This window comes from Podarcis melisellensis (assembly GCF_964234715.1).
Source record: "Podarcis melisellensis genome assembly, chromosome: 1".
Classification (NCBI taxonomy): Eukaryota; Metazoa; Chordata; class Lepidosauria; order Squamata; family Lacertidae; genus Podarcis; species Podarcis melisellensis.
In genome coordinates, this window is record NC_138528.1 from 99,358,058 (window position 1) to 99,376,844 (window position 18,787).

General features: G+C 40.7%; 1 protein-coding gene across 3 annotated transcripts in view; it reads right to left on the reverse strand.

The window, feature by feature from the left end:
* Positions 1-18,787, reverse strand: part of ZEB2 (zinc finger E-box binding homeobox 2) — a 164,119-nt gene that overhangs the window by 28,868 nt on the left and 116,464 nt on the right. For all 3 annotated transcript variants that reach the window (XM_081928527.1, XM_081928526.1, XM_081928528.1), the window contains exons 3-5: positions 18,221-18,478; positions 9,440-9,511; positions 56-244 (exon numbers count right to left, since the gene is read on the reverse strand). In XM_081928527.1, the coding sequence (XP_081784653.1) occupies positions 56-244; positions 9,440-9,511; positions 18,221-18,478 (519 nt within the window). The remainder of the gene's footprint in view (positions 1-55; positions 245-9,439; positions 9,512-18,220; positions 18,479-18,787) is intronic.

Sequence of the window (18,787 nt, forward strand, 5' to 3'; positions counted from 1 at the left end):
ATTGCAACAGCTGCAAGAGGTCAGAAGAGTGGCTAAAAATGAATTCCATCCTCACCATTTTCTTCTTGCCCATTGGCCTCTGGAGTGCCAAGACGAGACAGTTCCTCGGGGGCTTCCGGGTAAATAATGGCTGTATCACTGCGTTGTAGGTACTCCGCTATACTGACTGAGTGTCCATCTCCTTCATCCACTTTCCTCTTAGCAAAATATTCCTCAAAGTCCGACGTGCAATTTGCATTCTTAACTATAATAGAAGAGGGATTGGGGGGGAGGGAGAGAAATAGTTTTGTGGAGGATTTATATGTTTGTCTACACAGTGGTATTGAAGATGGTGTACATTTACTTTATGAGCCTAATCCTGTGGCTACCCATACTTCCACCTAGCTCATTTCTCCTGCCAATAAAATCACTGGCTGGTGATTTTGTAAGAGAATACATTTGGCAAAGTCACTGATGACACCATTCATTAATGAAAGATGGCAGAAGCCAATGCATGTGCCCTCCTCTTTTCCTCATAAAAAAGGGAGGGGGTGCAATATTGTATGCTGTCTGTGCACAGAATCTGAAAAAGCAACATTTTAGACTTTCGTGCATTTTGGAATTCTGGTGTAATTCAATGATATCTTACAAAAACGATTCCTGAAATAAATTGCAACCAGTGGGAGCAATTCTAATCTCTGTCCTTTGGTACTCTGAGACCACAGTCTTATCTGAACTTCATGATAGGTGGACTAAGAAGTTAGCCTGCTTTTGGATCTCCTCAAACCCTATGGTTTGGATTTGGAGGTTATAAATCCTTATTATATATCAGGAGATTGCTATAGATCATCTGCCAAACCTTCTGTCCTTTGGTCTCTGAGACTACTGTAGCCCACTGTCTGACACCATTTCATGGACACAGAAATATATATATATATATATTCAGTGCTGGTTAGTGGGCATTGGGATAAGGAAGACCATAAGAATAACGGGGGGGGGGGGGGATAAGCAAGCTTGCGTATAGGGTAATGGACATCTTTCTGATCAGGAAACTAGAATTCTGAATTGGTCAGGATTCTAGCCCAATGTCTTTTCTCTGAAATACATAACATTCTTGGAGAAGCAACATCCTCTCCCCCAACCACTTCAAAAAGGAACCATTGTTACTCAAATAATGTGATGTTGGAATGATTTTACAAACATTACTATTTAGTTCTGGAACACAATTATGTGAGGTAGATCCTAAAAACAGTGAAGTTTTCATTTTTTTCTCTCATTAAAACATAAAATTTGTTGTTGTTGTTTTGCCTGTGCAATGTCCATGGGGAAAAATCCTCTGAACCACAAAGCATCCTCTTGCTAAAATTAATCATTTTCCTTCCTTCCTTTCTGAACATTAGATGCAGGAATAATTCAGTAAAGCCTATGATATTGCAGAAAAGTATTAATCCGACTGTATAGGAGACCTCACATTCAATCCATTGCTCAGTATGTTTGTTTAAGACCACCAATGTCAAAGGGACTTAAGCATGTAAACTCAGAGCAGAATTATAGCTAAAACAGCTTTTGAATTGTGGTTTCAATTATGTATTGAAAAGTACCTCTTCAGCACACGTACAGTTTAAGACTTTTACTGACACTCACTTTTTACTGTCCATACGTATTCAGACTTTGATACATTTATTTGAGTAGGTCAGGTTACAAACTCAGCACCAAGATGATTAAAATATTTTCTCTCATAAAGCAACCAAAATAGAGATCAAGTTGATTCTGCTCCCTCTTACAACAGCATAAATCAGCAGTATCTACCCTAAAATCAATGGGGTTGGATTGATAATTATAGAGTGACAGAAGCACTAGATTTACATCATTGTAACTTAGACTGTGGGAGGAAACCAACACACAGGGTTACTGAAATATTTAGCATCTTTGCCTCAAGGCAACAGATAAAGGAAAAAATCCATTATGGTGCCATAGGTGGTCAATGGTGCTAGCATAAAATCAACTCACACCTCTGTTTGTTTCATAGTAAAATCTTACAGTATTTTATGTACAAAAATAGGTTATGGAAAAATAATTTTATTACAAAATCTAAAGGAAATACCTAATTCTACAAGGGAGGGAAATGGTCCAGTAAAACATATAGTTTGAAACTACTAAATCCCAGGAGATGCCTTAATATCATTTACAGAAGGAAGCAATTCTGGCAATAGCCTCATAGATGTTGTTAATAAAAATGTTCCAGTTCCTGTCAATATGCAACATCTTTCTTCAATGCGCAACCTGCTGAGCTCAACTTAAACTCTCTCTCTCTCTCTCCCTCCCTCCCTCAGAAATAGGTCATGATAAAGATGAATGAACTAGATAGGCAAAAATAAGAATCAACAGAAGAAGGGTGTTTAGTGATAGCCCTGAAAACAGGTGCTCCCATATTTATAAAGTTCTGAAATGGCTCATGAAACTAGAGGTCAAACTTCAAAATACTACTGGGGGAGTGGGAGGGACGGAGATATTATTAGGAAGTGGCATGCCCTGACCAGCTAGCTACCTAGCTAAAAAGGTAAAGGTGAAGGACCCCTGACAGTTAAGTCCAGTCGCAGACGACTCTGGAGTTGTGGCGCTCATCTCACTTTACAGGCCAAAGGAGCTGGCGTTTGTCTGCAGACAGTTTTTCCGGGACATGTGGCCAGCATGACTAAGCCGCTTTTGGTGCAACAGATCACTGAAACCAGAGCAGTGCATGGAAATGCTGCTTACCTTCCCGCCGTGTTGGTTCCCATTTATCTACTTGCACTGCCATACTTTTGAACTGCTAGGTTGGCAGGAGCGGGGACCGAGCAATGGGAGCTCACCCCGTCACGGGGATTCAAACCGCCGACCTTTTGATCAGCAAGCCCAAGAGGCTCAGTGGTTTAGACCACAGCATCCCCCGCGTCCCCCACAGCGCCACCCGCATTCCAATACCTAAATACCTTAGTTATTTTATGATGCTATTCATACTTTGGTTCACTACCATATGCTCTTGGCAGTGGGTTTAAGAGAATTATATTAAAAACATAACAAAACAAAACATAACATAAAACAGATCCTTAGATATTTACCCCTTAACTATGTCATATGTTGTCCTGAATCCAAATATCCTCACACCTAGTTCTGCACATGCAATGACATTTTTGACTTGTGTTTCAGTGGCACAGTTAGGTAACTTTAGACTCTGGACTTAATGGGACAACCCTCCCCTTATGGTAATGCAACCCTCCTTCTACTCGGTGTCCCTCTTGCACATTCTGCCTCATTCTTGATGTCTGTTCCCAAGTCCTGCTCTGACTGCACCACTGTGACCCTTGAACAGCCGCCTCTTCTCCTAATGCAGGTCAATGCACTTTTGCAGCAGAAAGAAGTTTTAAAAACAGCTTTCAATAGTTCAAAGGGGCTTGCGAAACAAAGCTGTAGTGTGTCTATGCAAGAGGAAGATTCCTGTCCAGGGGTCCAGCCAGCCTAGAACAGGAGCCTAAAGCTCTGCTCACTCTCAGGAGAAGCATAAAGGCAACCGTGTGTTGAAATCTTTTGTTACTTTCCTGGAAGTAGCGGTTATATTTTCTACAAACTTCCATGCAAGCAAAACTGGCCCTGCCCATCAAGATGGTGACCAGTTTGCCAGATGTAGGAAGCCTCCAGAGAGGATAAAGTTTGCTCTGAATTTTGCAGAAACCACCTACCATTTTGCCATGTGCTTCGGCATATAGGACCAAATCAATTTTTATATTTTCATTAGAATGCCTTTCCTGTGGCCTTTTCCCATGCTCTCTTCTATCTGCTGGATTTCTGTCTTTCTTCAGGCCTGTTTGTGTGTGCTTTAACGCCTACACAACTACCACTGTCTCCTCTAATTCGCTGGGTATGTGACTGAAGTAACGGTTGGATCCCAGCCATATTCAGGTAGCCATCAGTCACACTGAGAGTGACTGTGGAATAGAGAGTGAATGATAAAGACCATTCAGCATGTTGAAATCTGTGAACATCAGGTTCTTGTATTGCCAAACACTGTCTTTTTTCAGTGTTGATATACATTTAATGGAAATAAACTCGAGTGTGCCTGGGCAAGTCAAATAGCCTTTTTTGTTGTGCTGGCTATCTATCATTATATATTCCTGAAGTATATGCCTTCTTCTAATGTTTCAAAACATATTTTCTTAAGGAAAGAAACATTCTGGTTAAATAGGGGGGATGTTATTGAAAAAAATGAATATATAGTTTGGATTGGAGGTGAGTTGTGAATTACTGGGTAGAATATTGAAAGCGATATGGAAGAAATATCCGGAAAAATGTTCATATAAATTATAATTGGTTTCTGCTGGAAAGCAGAGAGTTATAGCAGGAAGACTGAAAATGGTAGACAGCAAATTGAACAGGAAAATATTGTGGTTGGTGTTCTTGCCAGAAGTCCATCTCTGGGCCAATGGCCATATTGTAAAACTACTTAAACCAGTTCAGACCATAGGAACATTACTCAAGCATTGCAAGCTTATAGCCGAACATAACTGTTTAGAATAACGGTTCCAGAAATTTTTACAGCATTAAAACACAAATTGGAACGAGGCTTATTAAAAGCTGCTGCTTTTGTCACTATTATCTCAAACATACCATTATGGTCACTACCTAAAGTTAATTCTTCCTTTGCTCCTAGTAATATACTAGATCCTACAGACGGTTGGTCAGCTTTCTCGAACAGGCCTACAAACAGTTTTGAATGCTAGTTTTGTACAGGAGGCTATAATTGTCTCCTTTGATACTAAACATTTCTGAGGTTCTAAAACGTGTGCATTATTCAGTTTCCCTGTGCATTAAAGGAATTCAGGAGCTAAGGCAAATGTTTATGTCTAAGTTATAAACCTTTGAAACGATGGGATTTACTGGGTAGCTGACAGATCCTTAACTGAAACAACGTTAACCGTGTGATTATGTATTAAAGATTAATATAAATATCAAGTGCCATCTGAATGCAGATCAGGCAAGTCAAAGCTTCTCTTATGTTACTGACAAGAATTTGGCCATCATTAGAATAATTGATCAGCGTTACAAACAAACAAAATGTGACTGCAAATGAATTTTATTTAAAACTTTATGCCTCACATTTTGTCCACTAAAAAAAGGGAAAGAAATTCAAGTGGCTTATAAATTAAAACACCATGCTATATATTATGGGATGTGACTCCTCAAAACGGAATAATTCATATACCAACTATCATAGTGATAATATGGCAAATCAAGAAAAAAAGTCAATAAGGGAAAATAATTCATAAAATAAACACATTTCAGAAGGGCACACCACAAAATGAGTGCCAGTGCAGAAAAGGCCCTGCTCCTGGTAGCTATCTGTCATGCCTCATGCAGATGTGGAACAGAGCATGAGACAAGGAAGATGCCAAGGTCCCGGGCTGTTTAGGCCTTTGAAGATAATAAATCATAATAATAAAATTTTATTTATATCCCGCCCTCCGAAGATGAAAAGCAGCACCTTGAACCAAGCCCAGAAACAAACTGGCAATTAGTACGTATCACACAAAACAGGCATGTTCTGACTGGTCTGCTCCATTCCACATGAGCATTTTGCAGCAGCTGAAGTTTCCAGACACTTTTCAAGGACAGCCCCGTGCAAAGCACATTATACTCTAATCTGGAGGTAACTACGTCATTAACTGTGGCAAGGTCTAACTTCATCAGGAAACATTGTGGTTGGAAAACCAGCCAAAGCTAGCACTAATTCTTGTGATCATCCCTTGCTCTACCCCCCCCCCACAACTAATGTCTCTTGAAAGGACAGAGAATTTCCCCTTATATGCCCTCTGCATGATTTCTATGCCTATAGCCTCACACATTGATTCCTAGTGAATTTAAATTGCAAACAGAAATCACACTCCCATCTGTGAGTCAAGCTTTTTAGGAAGATGTAGAGTGAGTGACCTCACTAAGGAAGTCTTGTTTTAATTAAGGACTAGGGCAGGGACTCCTTAAAGCCTGAGGTAGCATAACATCATATGAGCATAAACCACACTAAGGAAAAGAGATATTTAAAGGAGACACTCGAGAGCATAGGAGGCCAGTTATTTCTTGTGGGAACTCTTGCTGTAAGATGGAGATAGCTGCTCCTAATCGGCAACAAAGCTAATAAAACCACAGCCTTCATTAAGCAGGAAGTGGCAGGTCCTCATTGGTACATGCAGATTAGAGTCTCAAAGCGATCAGTCCTTTCAACTTGCCAACTTTTACTTCTGTTTTTCTTTGCAGAGAACTCTTTTCCTACCTTTTTTTTTTTAAATGCAGTCTCAGCAAAACGTATTTTTCCGTGGCTATTACTGGGTAAGGGTAAGCAGATTTTGTTTATCTACAGGGAATGCATTCATCCATTTCCTCAAAATACCTATAAGGATGAAAAGTCTCTAAGCCATGCTGGGCTGAAATGGTGCCAGTTTTACCTGTGTGAAAATACACGAAATTAATTGCTCAAATTTGGTCTAACTGGCCATGATTATGAATCATCATCATCATTTTGTGGTTGCATGCGAAATGTAGTATCAGCCTAGTTTTTAAGTAGACAGATTCTCACACTCCAGAAGCCACTCTCTTACTGGTACCAATGCCAGCATTAATAGTCTTGTGGAACACCTGGTGAGACGGAATTACAACTGGAATCTGATAGAAATCTTTTTATTTCCTGTAGGCCGAGATACAAAATACTGAAATCTGCTCTCTCTGCTGGATGTGCATTGGTACCCACCACTCAAACTGAAAGTCTCAGTAAACATTGTGGCCTAATTTACTAGGAATGAAGTTAGATAGGATTCAAACATTACAGTTTCCACTTACAGTGGATGATGCTAATGGCAGCTGGTACTGGCATGGAGATTATCCATGCATCTGAACCACTGAAATGTGGCGCTGAGACCACATGGAAGTGTCGGAAGCATGGTGTGAAACTCTTAAGATGAGACTCTTAAGAAGTCTTTACCATGAACCTTAATATAAATAGCCAACTTTACTTCTGAATGTAAACCTTTTAAAATATAATATTACTAATGATACATTACCACATGTTTTTTTGCTTATTTAAAATAGAAAAATAATGACTGAGAAACAAAATATTTTAGGGGTTTGGGGGAGAAGGACACTGATCTTCTGTTGCCACTGTCCTTTTTGGAAGTTAAATGGAGCTTGTTAGGTGAATGGCAAAGACAGTCGCAGGTGGGTTCTACAGGTTGGAAGGTATTCTACAGGTAGGAAGGTATTCTCCAGATGTCCACCATTGGAAGATTTTCAATTTCTGACACTGAAAGGGTGGCAGAGACAAGTTGTACTGTTCCAAATTTTGGCTTAGCATTAAGCTCTACATTTATGCAGGGCTATGAGGGTTGACTTTGGGTGTTGTGAGGTTTGTAGGGAGGAAAAAATGGTTGATCAGGATCATGCTATATGAGATTGTGGTAGTGTATATGACAGACAGACAGCCTGCCCTCCATAGCTTTAGTGATTTGGTTCTTACAAATTTGCCTATTGGGGAGCTGCCCTCCTGTACAAGAATCTCTGGGGCTCAGTGTTGGAGAATTTACAGCGCTTTGTGACATCTACAAGGCTCTTTAAAAGGTTGTGAGTGGAGTGGGATCATACTGTTGCCAGTACATGGTGTTAATAGGACCTGTCCTTGGCCTTGCTACACACCATTAAATCCTAAGAAGAATAAAAAATATTTTTTCAGTACAGTATAGATGTTTTGATGTTCCTCTTTGTAATACATAACTAATGAAAATGTGACCTCGTTTTACTTTACGGATTACCCACCAGTATATAAGACTAATATACAAAAGATAGAAACACATGCACTCACACACCAACATGGATTAATTTTTCCATTATTTCCCCCCATAAGAATTAGGCAAGTCAGTTTGTTGCAATGTCTAATAAGAACATGTGGGTGTGTACCAGCATTAGAGATGTGTGAGTAATAAAATCCTTGTAGCATTTGGGTGCCACCCTACTTAACAGCATTGCTAGTGGGCACTAAGAATCAAATATCATAATGGAACATGAAAACAGCTTATTTAGGATGGAAACTACAGTAAGGAGAATATGGAATAATAGTCTTGTCTCACTGGAAAAAGTTCCTTTGCTTCCATTTTCACAAAGTTAAGGTGCTCTGTCTTTCCTCACTGGCCAGGCATGTTTGCGACATCTTTATAGCTCAGAACTGTATCAGGTTCTTAACGCTAGGACCATGGACAGAACTTTGCCAAATACAGGTATCCCTCACAAGGAGGAATAGTTGAGACACAGTCCTACAACTGTAGGCTAAAGGTAAAGGTAAAGGTACCCCTGCCCATATGGGCCAGTCTTGCCAGACTCTAGGGTTGTGTGCTCATCTCACTCTATAGGCCGGGAGCCAGCGCTGTCCGCAGACACTTCCGGGTCACGTGGCCAGCGTGACAAGCTGCATCTGGTGAGCCAGCGCAGCACACGGAACGCCGTTTACCTTCCCGCTGGTAAGCGGTCCCTATTTATCTACTTGCACCCGGAGGTGCTTTCGAACTGCTAGGTGGACAGGAGCTGGGACCGAACGACGGGAGCGCACCCCGCCGCGGGGATTCAAACCGCCGACCATGCGATCGGCAAGTCCTAGGCGCTGAGGCTTTTACCCACAGCGCCACCCGCGTCCCGCACTACAACTGTAGGCTACCTGTGAAGAAACCAGTCCCATTAATCAAATGGAAAGCAGCTTGAACACACTGAACTATCAAGATTGGAGAAAAACCCATTTTATTCTGGAGGTTTCAGCAAAGCATTAAAGAGATGGCTTAGAAACAATGCATCTTTTGTATCAGTGTTACTTTCTTTTCATCTACACACGGTAGATTTCTGAGAAGAGGAGTGAAGAATGAGTTAAGGAAAGTGAAAAAAAAAGTTTCAGTGGTCTGAAGTATGCACCCAATAAAACATGTGGGTTTGGTATTGATACAAAAAGTGCACCCATTATGATTATAAAGATATTTGCACAGATCCTGTCACAGGAAAATTCTAGCTACATTAAACTCCACCATAATCACCTGTATGGGGGGGGGGATACCACTCTTTACAGCTGGAATCTATTAACTCCCAAGGATGCTGTCACATTAAATGAGGGATAGATGGAGGCAGTAAAATATACTTTTCATCAAACACAAAAGAAACTATCCTAGTCACACAGATCTCTGCAGAAATGTTCCCAGAAACTGCAGTGGGATCAAGGCTGCATCAATGGTTTGTATCAGAGTGAAACAATCAGGGAAATGTACATGTAATTAGGAATATCTCAAACTTTCATCTAGAAAAGTGAACTAGTGTACCTGGCTTATTCTTTCAGTTTGCATTACAACCAAAAATAACCAAAGGCAATAGGAAGCCAGAGAAGTTTGTATAGGTCTGCCCTTACCTGTTCCGTTGTTTCCAGTGGTCTGAATTGCAGCTTCAGGCCCCATGGTGTCATACTCTTCCTTCATTTCTTCTGTAATACAGGAATGGACATTTTCAGTGGACAGAATAGCCTTACTAAAACAGCGAGCAAATGGCAGCAACAAGGATGATTCTTTCAACAAAAGCACAGAACACCCCGCTTGTAAATCTCAGCACAATGGCTTTGTTCAGGCTGTTTCATGAATTTGATCATGTAATCTGAATTCTAAGGACTGGTCTGGACAATATGGGCTTCCTCCATGTGAGCAGCCCCTGTTGTTATTGGGTATACATTTGTGCGGACAAACACAAGAATTAGCTGGATTGTTAAGAGATGCGGCAGCCCTTCTTGTGGCCTGAGTGTTTGACAAAAGGTATCCTAAGAAATGTTATTCCCGCAGTTCAGTTTCTCCAGGCAATCACATGCCAAAGGGAGGACCAAAGCTCAGTTGTAGAGCAAGTGTTTTGCATGAAGAAAGTCCCAGGTTTAATCCCCAGCATCACCAGGTTTAAGGTTGGGGAAGGCCCTGTCTGAAACCCTCAAGAGCAGCTGCAGGCAGTGTCAACAGTCTGTGACTTGGTATATAAGGCAGCTTCCTATAAGAGACCTGGCCCTGAGTTAATTACTTAAAATCCTATAAATAACATGGAATACCTGAGGCTTTAGACACCAATGTGCTGATCCCTGGGACAGTGGTCCAACATTCCACCCCCCACCTGAACTATTCACAGGGACAGGGACGTTACCTGAAATGGCAACAAATACGAGAAAATTCTTAATGGGTAATTTGTACAACTGGCGTGGTGATGTGGCTAGAATATAACTGGGGGCACCTAGGTTCAAATTCCCTCTCGGCCATGAAGGTCACTTGATGACTTTGGGTCAGCCTCTCAGTCTAACCTACCTCACAGATGCCACATGTGGGGAGGTGGGGAAGAAGAGGCAAGTGTATTGCTCTGAGCTCTTTGGAAGGGTGGGATAAAAATAAATATATTTTTCAGCGTACACTTTCAAAAGATTGTTTTGAACTTATTTTGCTCTTGCCTGTTGTTAACTTGGGATAACTCAGCTTCTTGGTCTACTTCAATCACTCTCAGGAATCACAATAAACAATACGACGTGTAAACTGATAGCTCCTGGGTTTTAGCTGCAGCAGTTTCATGAACTTCCCCCCATTCTACAATTTTTTTTGCAGCTGATGGTTGCATTGATCATGTGAAGTAATTATTCCCAAGGATGAAAAAGGTGACACCAAAAGTTACAATATTAAATGGTTCTTGGACCAATGGCTTCAGCAATTTGTCAGTGAACAAGACGAAAGAAATGGTTATTTTACTACATCATCAACCACTACTTTCAGGGAAGATGTAGAATGTGTTGACTTTCAGAATGGGAGGGTAACTACAACTTTGCCACTAGCATTAAGAGAGACCCTCTTGAAATCGTTCTGATGTGGTGATATCTGCATCAAAATATGTATCTATAATACAAGCACAGTAATCGCACAGCAGGTCTTCAGGTTACGTTGTCAGCTGTGTATAACGTGTCTCCAGCTGGCAGGTAAATTCCAGGATGGTATTATTTTAAAATAATTCCCATCTCCAAATCATTGCACAACAGAATGCATAAAACTAAATCTCCTGGTATGTCTTGACTCAATTATCTTCCACGTCTGAATTCTGCATCCATATGTCTGCTGGTAAGGAGAACCGCAATATGGGACTAGAATGCTATATGTGAACAGGGAATAACTGAGGTCTAAAACATTTTTTCCAAGTAATGTGACAAAGAAGTGGAACTTGTAAATGGGTAAATCCAAAAACGGACCTAAGCAGACATTATCTGTTTAGGCAGTCTAGGGATAATGACTGAATTCCTGGTACACAGAACTTTAAAATGCTCAGTGCTTTTTTCCAGGGGGTACTTATGGGTTTGCAGTACGAGCACCTCTTTTTTTAGTTGTTAAAAAGTGGGGCACTTACTGTAGCAACTTCATGGTGAGTACAAACACCTATTTTTCTAGAAAAAAAGCACTGAAAATGCTTATTGTTGGGATTGTTAGTTTGGGTCCCCCCCCCCCAAATAAAGAGTTTGATATGGATATAAAATGGTACAACATCAATCAATTTCTGCAACAACTGTTGCAAGGGAGAAGGCGAGGAGTACAAACTTCATTCTGAGGTTTGCAATCCTACGGTATTATTTATGTGCTCCGTTTTGTGAGTAATTAGCTGATTGAATAACAGGATCTAATTGTGTCATTTTAATCAAAACTAAAGTTGAAATTGGAGATATGAAAGGAACATTTCGTACAAAGATTTCCATAATAAAGGACAAAAGTGGAAAGGATCTAACAGAAGCAGAAGACATCAAGAAGAGGTGGCAAGAATACACAGAGGAATTATATCAGAAAGAAATGGATGTCCCGTATACCCCAGGTAGTGTGGTTGCTGACCTTGAGCCAGACATCCTGGAGAGTGAAGTCAAATGGGCCTTAGAAAGCACTGCAAATAACAAGGCCAGTGGAAGTGACGGTATTCCAGCTGAACTATTTAAAATTTTAAAAGATGGTGCTGTTAAGGTGCTACACTCAATATGCCAGCAAGTTTGGAAAACTCAGCAGTGGCCAGAAGATTGGAGAAGATCAGTCTACATCCCGATCCCAAAGAAGGGCAGTGCCAAAGAATGCTCCAACTACCGCACAATTGCACTCATTTCACACGCTAGCAAGGTTATGCTTAAAATTCTACAAGGAAGGCTCAAGCAGTATGTGGACCGAGAACTCCCAGAAGTGCAAGCTGGATTTAGAAGAGGCAGAGGAACCAGAGACCAAATTGCAAACATGCGCTGGATTATGGAGAAAGCTAGAGAGTTCCAGAAAGACATCTACTTCTGCTTCATTGACTATGCAAAAGCCTTTGACTGTGTCAACCACGGCAAACTATGGCAAGTTCTTAAAGAAATGGGAGTGCCAGATCACCTCATCTGTCTCCTGAGAAATCTCTATGTGGGACAAGAAGCTACAGTTAGAACTGGATATGGAACAACTGATTGGTTCAAAATTGGGAAAGGAGTACGACAAGGCTGTATTTTGTCTCCCTGCTTATTTAACTTATATGCAGAATTCATCATGCGAAAGGCTGGGCTGGATGAATCCCTAGCCGGAATTAAGATTGCCGGAAGAAATATCAACAACCTCAGATATGCAGATGACACAACCTTGATGGCAGAAAGTGAGGAGGAATTAAAGAACCTTTTAATGAGGGTGAAAGAGGAGAGCGCAAAATATGGTCTGAAGCTCAACATCAAAAAAACGAAGATCATGGCCACTGGTCCCATCACCTCCTGGCAAATAGAAGGGGAAGAAATGGAGGTAGTGAGAGATTTTACTTTCTTGGGCTCAATGATCACTGCAGATGGTGACGGCAGCCACGAAATTAAAAGACGCCTGCTTCTTGGGAGAAGGGCAATGACAGGCCTAGACAGCATCTTGAGAAGTAGAGACATCACCTTGCCAACAAAGGTTCGTATAGTTAAAGCTATGGTTTTCCCAGTAGTGATGTATGGAAGTGAGAGCTGGACCATAAAGAAGGCTGATCGCCGAAGAATTGATGCTTTTGAATTATGGTGCTGGAGGAGACTCTTGAGAGTCCCATGGACTGCAAGAAGATCAAACCTCTCCATACTGAAGGAAATCAACCCTGAGTGCTCACTGGAAGGACAGATTGTGAAGCTGAGGCTCCAGTACTTTGGCCACCTCATGAGAAGAGAAGACTCCCTGGAGAAGACCCTGATGTTGGGAAAGATGGAGGGCACAAGGAGAAGGGGGCGACAGAGGACGAGATGGTTGGATAGTGTTTTCGAGGCTACCAGCATGAGTTTGACCAAACTGCGGGAGGCAGTAGAGGACAGAGGTGCCTGGCGTTCTCTGGTCCATGGGGTCACGAAGAGTCGGACACGACTAAACGACTAAACAACAACAACAACAACAACAACAACAAAGTTGAGCAGACCTATTTCAAAGTTTTACAACCAGAATATGAGATGGAGCTATAAATATACATTTTATTATTTTGTAGCTTAAAATAAAAACATCCCAAGTTAAAATATTCCTGCAAAAACTGCCGATAATTTCTTCAAACTATATAGTTTACAGTGATTTGGCACTTTGTCTCTTCCATAGAACATTGTTACAGGATATCTTGATTCCAAAAACCTTTAGGAAAATCCATATACATTGATAAAAAGTTGTCAGCTGTGATACACAGTATTTCTTGTGGCAGCTTACTAGGAAGCTGAATGGTACAGCACTTGTGAGAGGTTTAGTGCTGGATATAAATATAGCTTGTGTGGATTTTTTTCCCCCTTCCTTGATCAGCTCATGTGATTTCTGGTAGAAAGGAGTCACAAGTTTGTTTCCATCTGAGGGCACATCTACCCAGTCACTAAGGGGGGGAAAAACGCTAACAGCATTTTCTTATTTTTTTGCATAATAGTGGTGATGCTAAGATTTCGGCTGCATTTCCTTCCTCATTGTAATGTTCTGCTGCAGTACAGAGAAGTTACATTATGATCGAGCTGCTTCCCAAAACCCAATAAATAGGCAAATACAGAGAATGCTCTTCTTGTTTTTGTGCAGGTCACAAAAGTACATCATGTATTTCAGGGCGAATGTCCCTTTCAAAATGCTTTTTTTTTTTTTTGCTGCTGATCATCTCCAAATTCTGTATCAGTAAAAAAAAAAAAAAAGCCTTAATTTCTAAGTGCTTTTATCTAGGCATGCTTTTTGTAGAAAGCAAATCTTACTTTACACCCCTTCAAGTCACAGTGAAACTCTTCCTGAACAGAATTGTGCATCCTCTTTCTGAGGCAACAATATTTTTCAAAGATCAACTATGTGAGCTTGTTTCTGATTTCACCAATACTGTACTCAAGTATACAGGAAACACTGCAAACAATGATTAAAAAATCAACAGCAAAGGGACCAAAAACCCAGCTTGCTGTGTTCGGATGTATCAAATAAATCTAAGCGTACGAGAGCTTACATTTATTTAATTTTTACTGATAGCAACAAAAGTTTGAGCAGATTTACCTTTTTGCACAGCACCTAAGTTTTGCAGACTACATCTGACTGTGAGCAACAAGCCTTCCTAAGAACCCCAGAGTATATTTATTTTGAAAACACTTGTAAAAGTTTGCATTTTCCAGCCACCCCTGGGATAAAGGTTTGTAAAAATAAAGAGCACTTTCTTCCTTGAGATGAAGAATCCTTGAATAAGCAGAAAGAGGCCAAGATGCAGGTGATTTATTTAAGTCTGTGTCAGTGATAATGATGTCATGGCTTCCAGCACACTGTGTCCACCCCATTGTGGGACGAAAGAATGTCAAGGACAATTCTAAACACAAAACTTTGATTGTGCTGAAACCGGAAAGGCACAGTTAGAACTCCACTGCGCTCTTCAGTTCAAAACCTGCATCCTGCAGGCAAAACTACAGAAGGCATGGGAGAAAGAGCAAGGCAGAAGGGGCTTATCTCAGAGTAAAGCTATGTGCTGAGGTACTGCGGTAGACAGCCAGGCACCAGGGATAAAACACAACTGAATAAGGCAGCCCCCAAATTAGAGTTATTGTCTATATTGTGCGTTTTGAACAATAAATAAGAAAAATATTTTATCACGAGAAAAAGTGTGTTATCTAAGAGTCAGGATAAACAATGAGTTGCTTTTTAAGACCAATCTCTTTTCATTAGACATCAAGGCACCACATCAGGGCACTTTTAGAACAATAAAAAAGACACAATAAATCATTACCAATCATTAGAACTAGACAGGTAATAGCAGAGTAACTTTCCTGGCCTGTGTAATGAGGATGGCTAAATAGGATTAGGGATTTACAATTTATTTAATTATTAGAATGCTGTTTTATTTACCATAAAGGTAAAGGGCAAAACACAGTCTGTTCATTTCTACTGCAAGCGCCAGTAATTCCAGGTGATCAAAGTCTGCAAGGAACTCCTATCATTTATTACAAAGAAGCAGTTCTAATTATAAAATAGTGAATTAAGATTCCACAGTTCCCATCTTTTCTTTATACTATTGATCCTAATTTTTACTATTTTTTTTAGGAGTTTGGAATTATACATTTGTTATGTCATTATTAATTATTCCTTTTAAGGGGTGAAAATCCTGGTAATTGGTCCTTACCCTTGATTTCCAGATATTAAAATTTAAAGCATCAGAACATTCATTCTTATAGCCCTGCATATCTAGTTCATTAACAAATATGAATAGCTAACACCAGCTCATTTAAATACTATGTCTTACATGAGTTCTCGCTACACTCTGTTTCTGTCACACTGCTCCCAAGAATCATTGGCTCTTATTATACATGTAAATGGCTATCATAAAAATAAAAATTTCATTTAAGATTGTTAATGACTTCTGCAGCAGTCAGACTTCCTTTAATGATCATCCTCTGCCCCTAATTAAACGTATTTATCTTTCAAGCATCTTTGGCTGAGTACTCCCTCATAGTTGAAAATCTAAAAAACCTTAAGTCTTAATGGATATAGCGATAAATGTTTATGTGTTGAATTGCAAGGATTCTAGAAAGCCTAACCAAAAACAAAATTGGAAGCTGCAAGAATTAAAAAAAACAAAACAAAACAAAAACAAGTTTTGCTTTGTGAGGAGAGGGGGAAAGGGAAGGCACCAAGGGGGCACTCAGAGTAGAGCAACATGCAGGTTTTTTGTTTTGTTTTGTTTTAAATTGTACATAGATAGTGCTAAACTCCTAGCAAATTCCAGGCCCAAAGCTATTTTATAAATATGGTAAAATTAAAGTATGAGATATGTTATGTTTCCCTGATCTCTCCAGCCCCCCAGATGCAAAGCACCAAGCATGGATGCTATACATTTGAACTGGGCTTCTTCATGAGCCCTGCTGTAATTAATGGAGGTTGTTTGGCACCATTGCCTTGTGGAGTGCCTTCTCTATGAGGTCTCATTACCACTGGTGGCATATATGTAGCATTAATAGCTGCAAAGCAAGAGTAACAGTAGTGGTAAAATATCAGCAACAATCTTATTACTATAGGGCAACTGCAACTTCCCCGATCTGTATCTCTGGAAATGTATACACGAGCAACAATGAAATCAAGGTTGCTGATGCTACAGTGGCCATCTTTTTCGCAAGTGTACTATAAGGCAGCTTCAAGGGTGAAATGATGCCTTTCTGATAGCTGCTGGTGTTGTTGCAACTTACTTGAACAGGGACAAGGCAGAGGTGAAGTGGGGGCTGTGCAAACACACGGACAGGAATGCCAGCTTAATTCCATCAGTGCATCTTCACAGCCCTTGACCTCACTGCTATCCTGCCCTACTCCAGGCCTATCCAGGCCAACTGCAGTGAGGCTGGTGTCCAAACCACTCCTCTATCACTCAGTACTTATGCAATCCCTTACGCTATTGGGGTGGGGGTACAGCTTCCGAGTCATGTGGCCTGCATGACTAAGCTGCTTCTGGCGAACCAGAGCAGCGCACAGAAACGCCGTTTACCTTCCTGCCGGAGCGGTACCTATTTATCTACTTGCACTTTGATGTGCTTTCGAACTGCTAGGTTGGCAGGAGTAGGGACCGAGCAACAGGAGCTCACCCCGTGGCCGGGATTCGAACCACCGACCTTCTGATTGGCAAGTCCTAGGCTTTGTGGTTTAACCCACAGTGCTACCTGCGTCCCTCTATGTCTTGGTATGAGTGCTATTTAATGACAGAAGAGGGGCTATGTTTTTCGTAACCTGGCTGTGCCCAGGACTCCAGTTGCCTCCTCAGATATTAGCTGGTGTAAATGGTTGGAGCCTCACACCTGATAAAGTTTTCAAGATGATGCTGCGGAAACCATGCAAATTCTCAACCTTGCTAGCATTTTTTTCACATGGAGTGTACCTTTGTTGAAAAGCAAATTTTAGATCAGGGTTTTTCATTTAGTATGTGGGCCACAAAGTTTCACTTGATGTTATTTCCTGTGATTTCTTTCTTTCTTTCTTTCTTTCTTTTAACTCAACTTGGCTTAAGCCCATTCTTATTTCCCAGGAGAGACCTGCCAAATACTGGCAATCATTATCACATACTTAACTGTTAAATAATAAAAGAATACCTGACCAGGTAGAAGTGTGAAATCTTATTTGCACTTAACAAAAGGAAATGATTAGATGGTTGAATGACAATACAAGGTGTCAGACAGACACTGAAACTATATTAAACTGATAAACAGCTCTGCAGTTCTAAGCAGCTGTACAGCTCTGAATTTCTAAGCTCTTGTGTTATAGCCTGCAAGTGACATTCCTCTCTTCTCTCTCTCTCTCTCTCTCTCTCTCTCTCTCTCTCTCTCTCTCTTTGTGTGTGTGTGTGTCTGTCTGTCTCTCTCAGTTTATGTAGCATAAAAGGCATATTACTGTTAATAACTGCATGCTCTGTGGATATAGATAGATGATAGATAGATAGATAATGTGATGCACACAAATGTAGATGTTAGCTGGAGTTATTTCCAAACAGAAATATAATCCCCGCGTAAGATGCAAAGGCTGTAATGTGACCGAACAAGTATCACCTCATAATCTGTCATCAGCACTTGTATCTCACTTCTGCCACAAGCAGAGCTCTGGGCATGGGAGGAAGTGTACTCTGCTTATCTGCTTGCTGAACAACTGACTGTTTTAGTCATAGCTTGAAAAGGCAGGTAGTATTGAAACTTCAGGCTTACCCGAACCATCCACAGAGGCTTGCAAGATCTCATTGTTGTGCCAGGGGTGATCAACTCCGCTTTCCCTCATCTCATCTTCCTCCTCCTCTCTTGGCATCAGTGCTTGGCTCACATGTGGGGAAGGCTCATGGTTGGGCACACTTGCAGGACTGGGTTCCTGCTCCAGCGCGCTAATGATCCCGTCGTCTTCAGCAATATGGAGCTTGTCTTCCTCATCTGTTTCCGAACCCGTTTCCACTACATTCTCATAGTTCAATACTGTGGAAAGAGCAGAATTGCACACAATCACTTCCTATTTCTACTTATTATTTTCAATGATGATGATGTATTCATTCTTCATTAAATTACATAAAGCCATATGCAAAATATGACCACTAATATTTCATACTTCTGTATCTTTGTTTGTTTGTTTGTTTTTAAAAAGCAAATTAAGCCCAAAGATTGGGGATGGGAAAAGGTCTGGAACAAGATGTGGAAACTGCTTTTTATGAGCTTTTTCATTGCAAAATGCACTTATGGTATAAAACCACATTTTGCTACAGAAAGCCAGACATCGTTGTACACAGG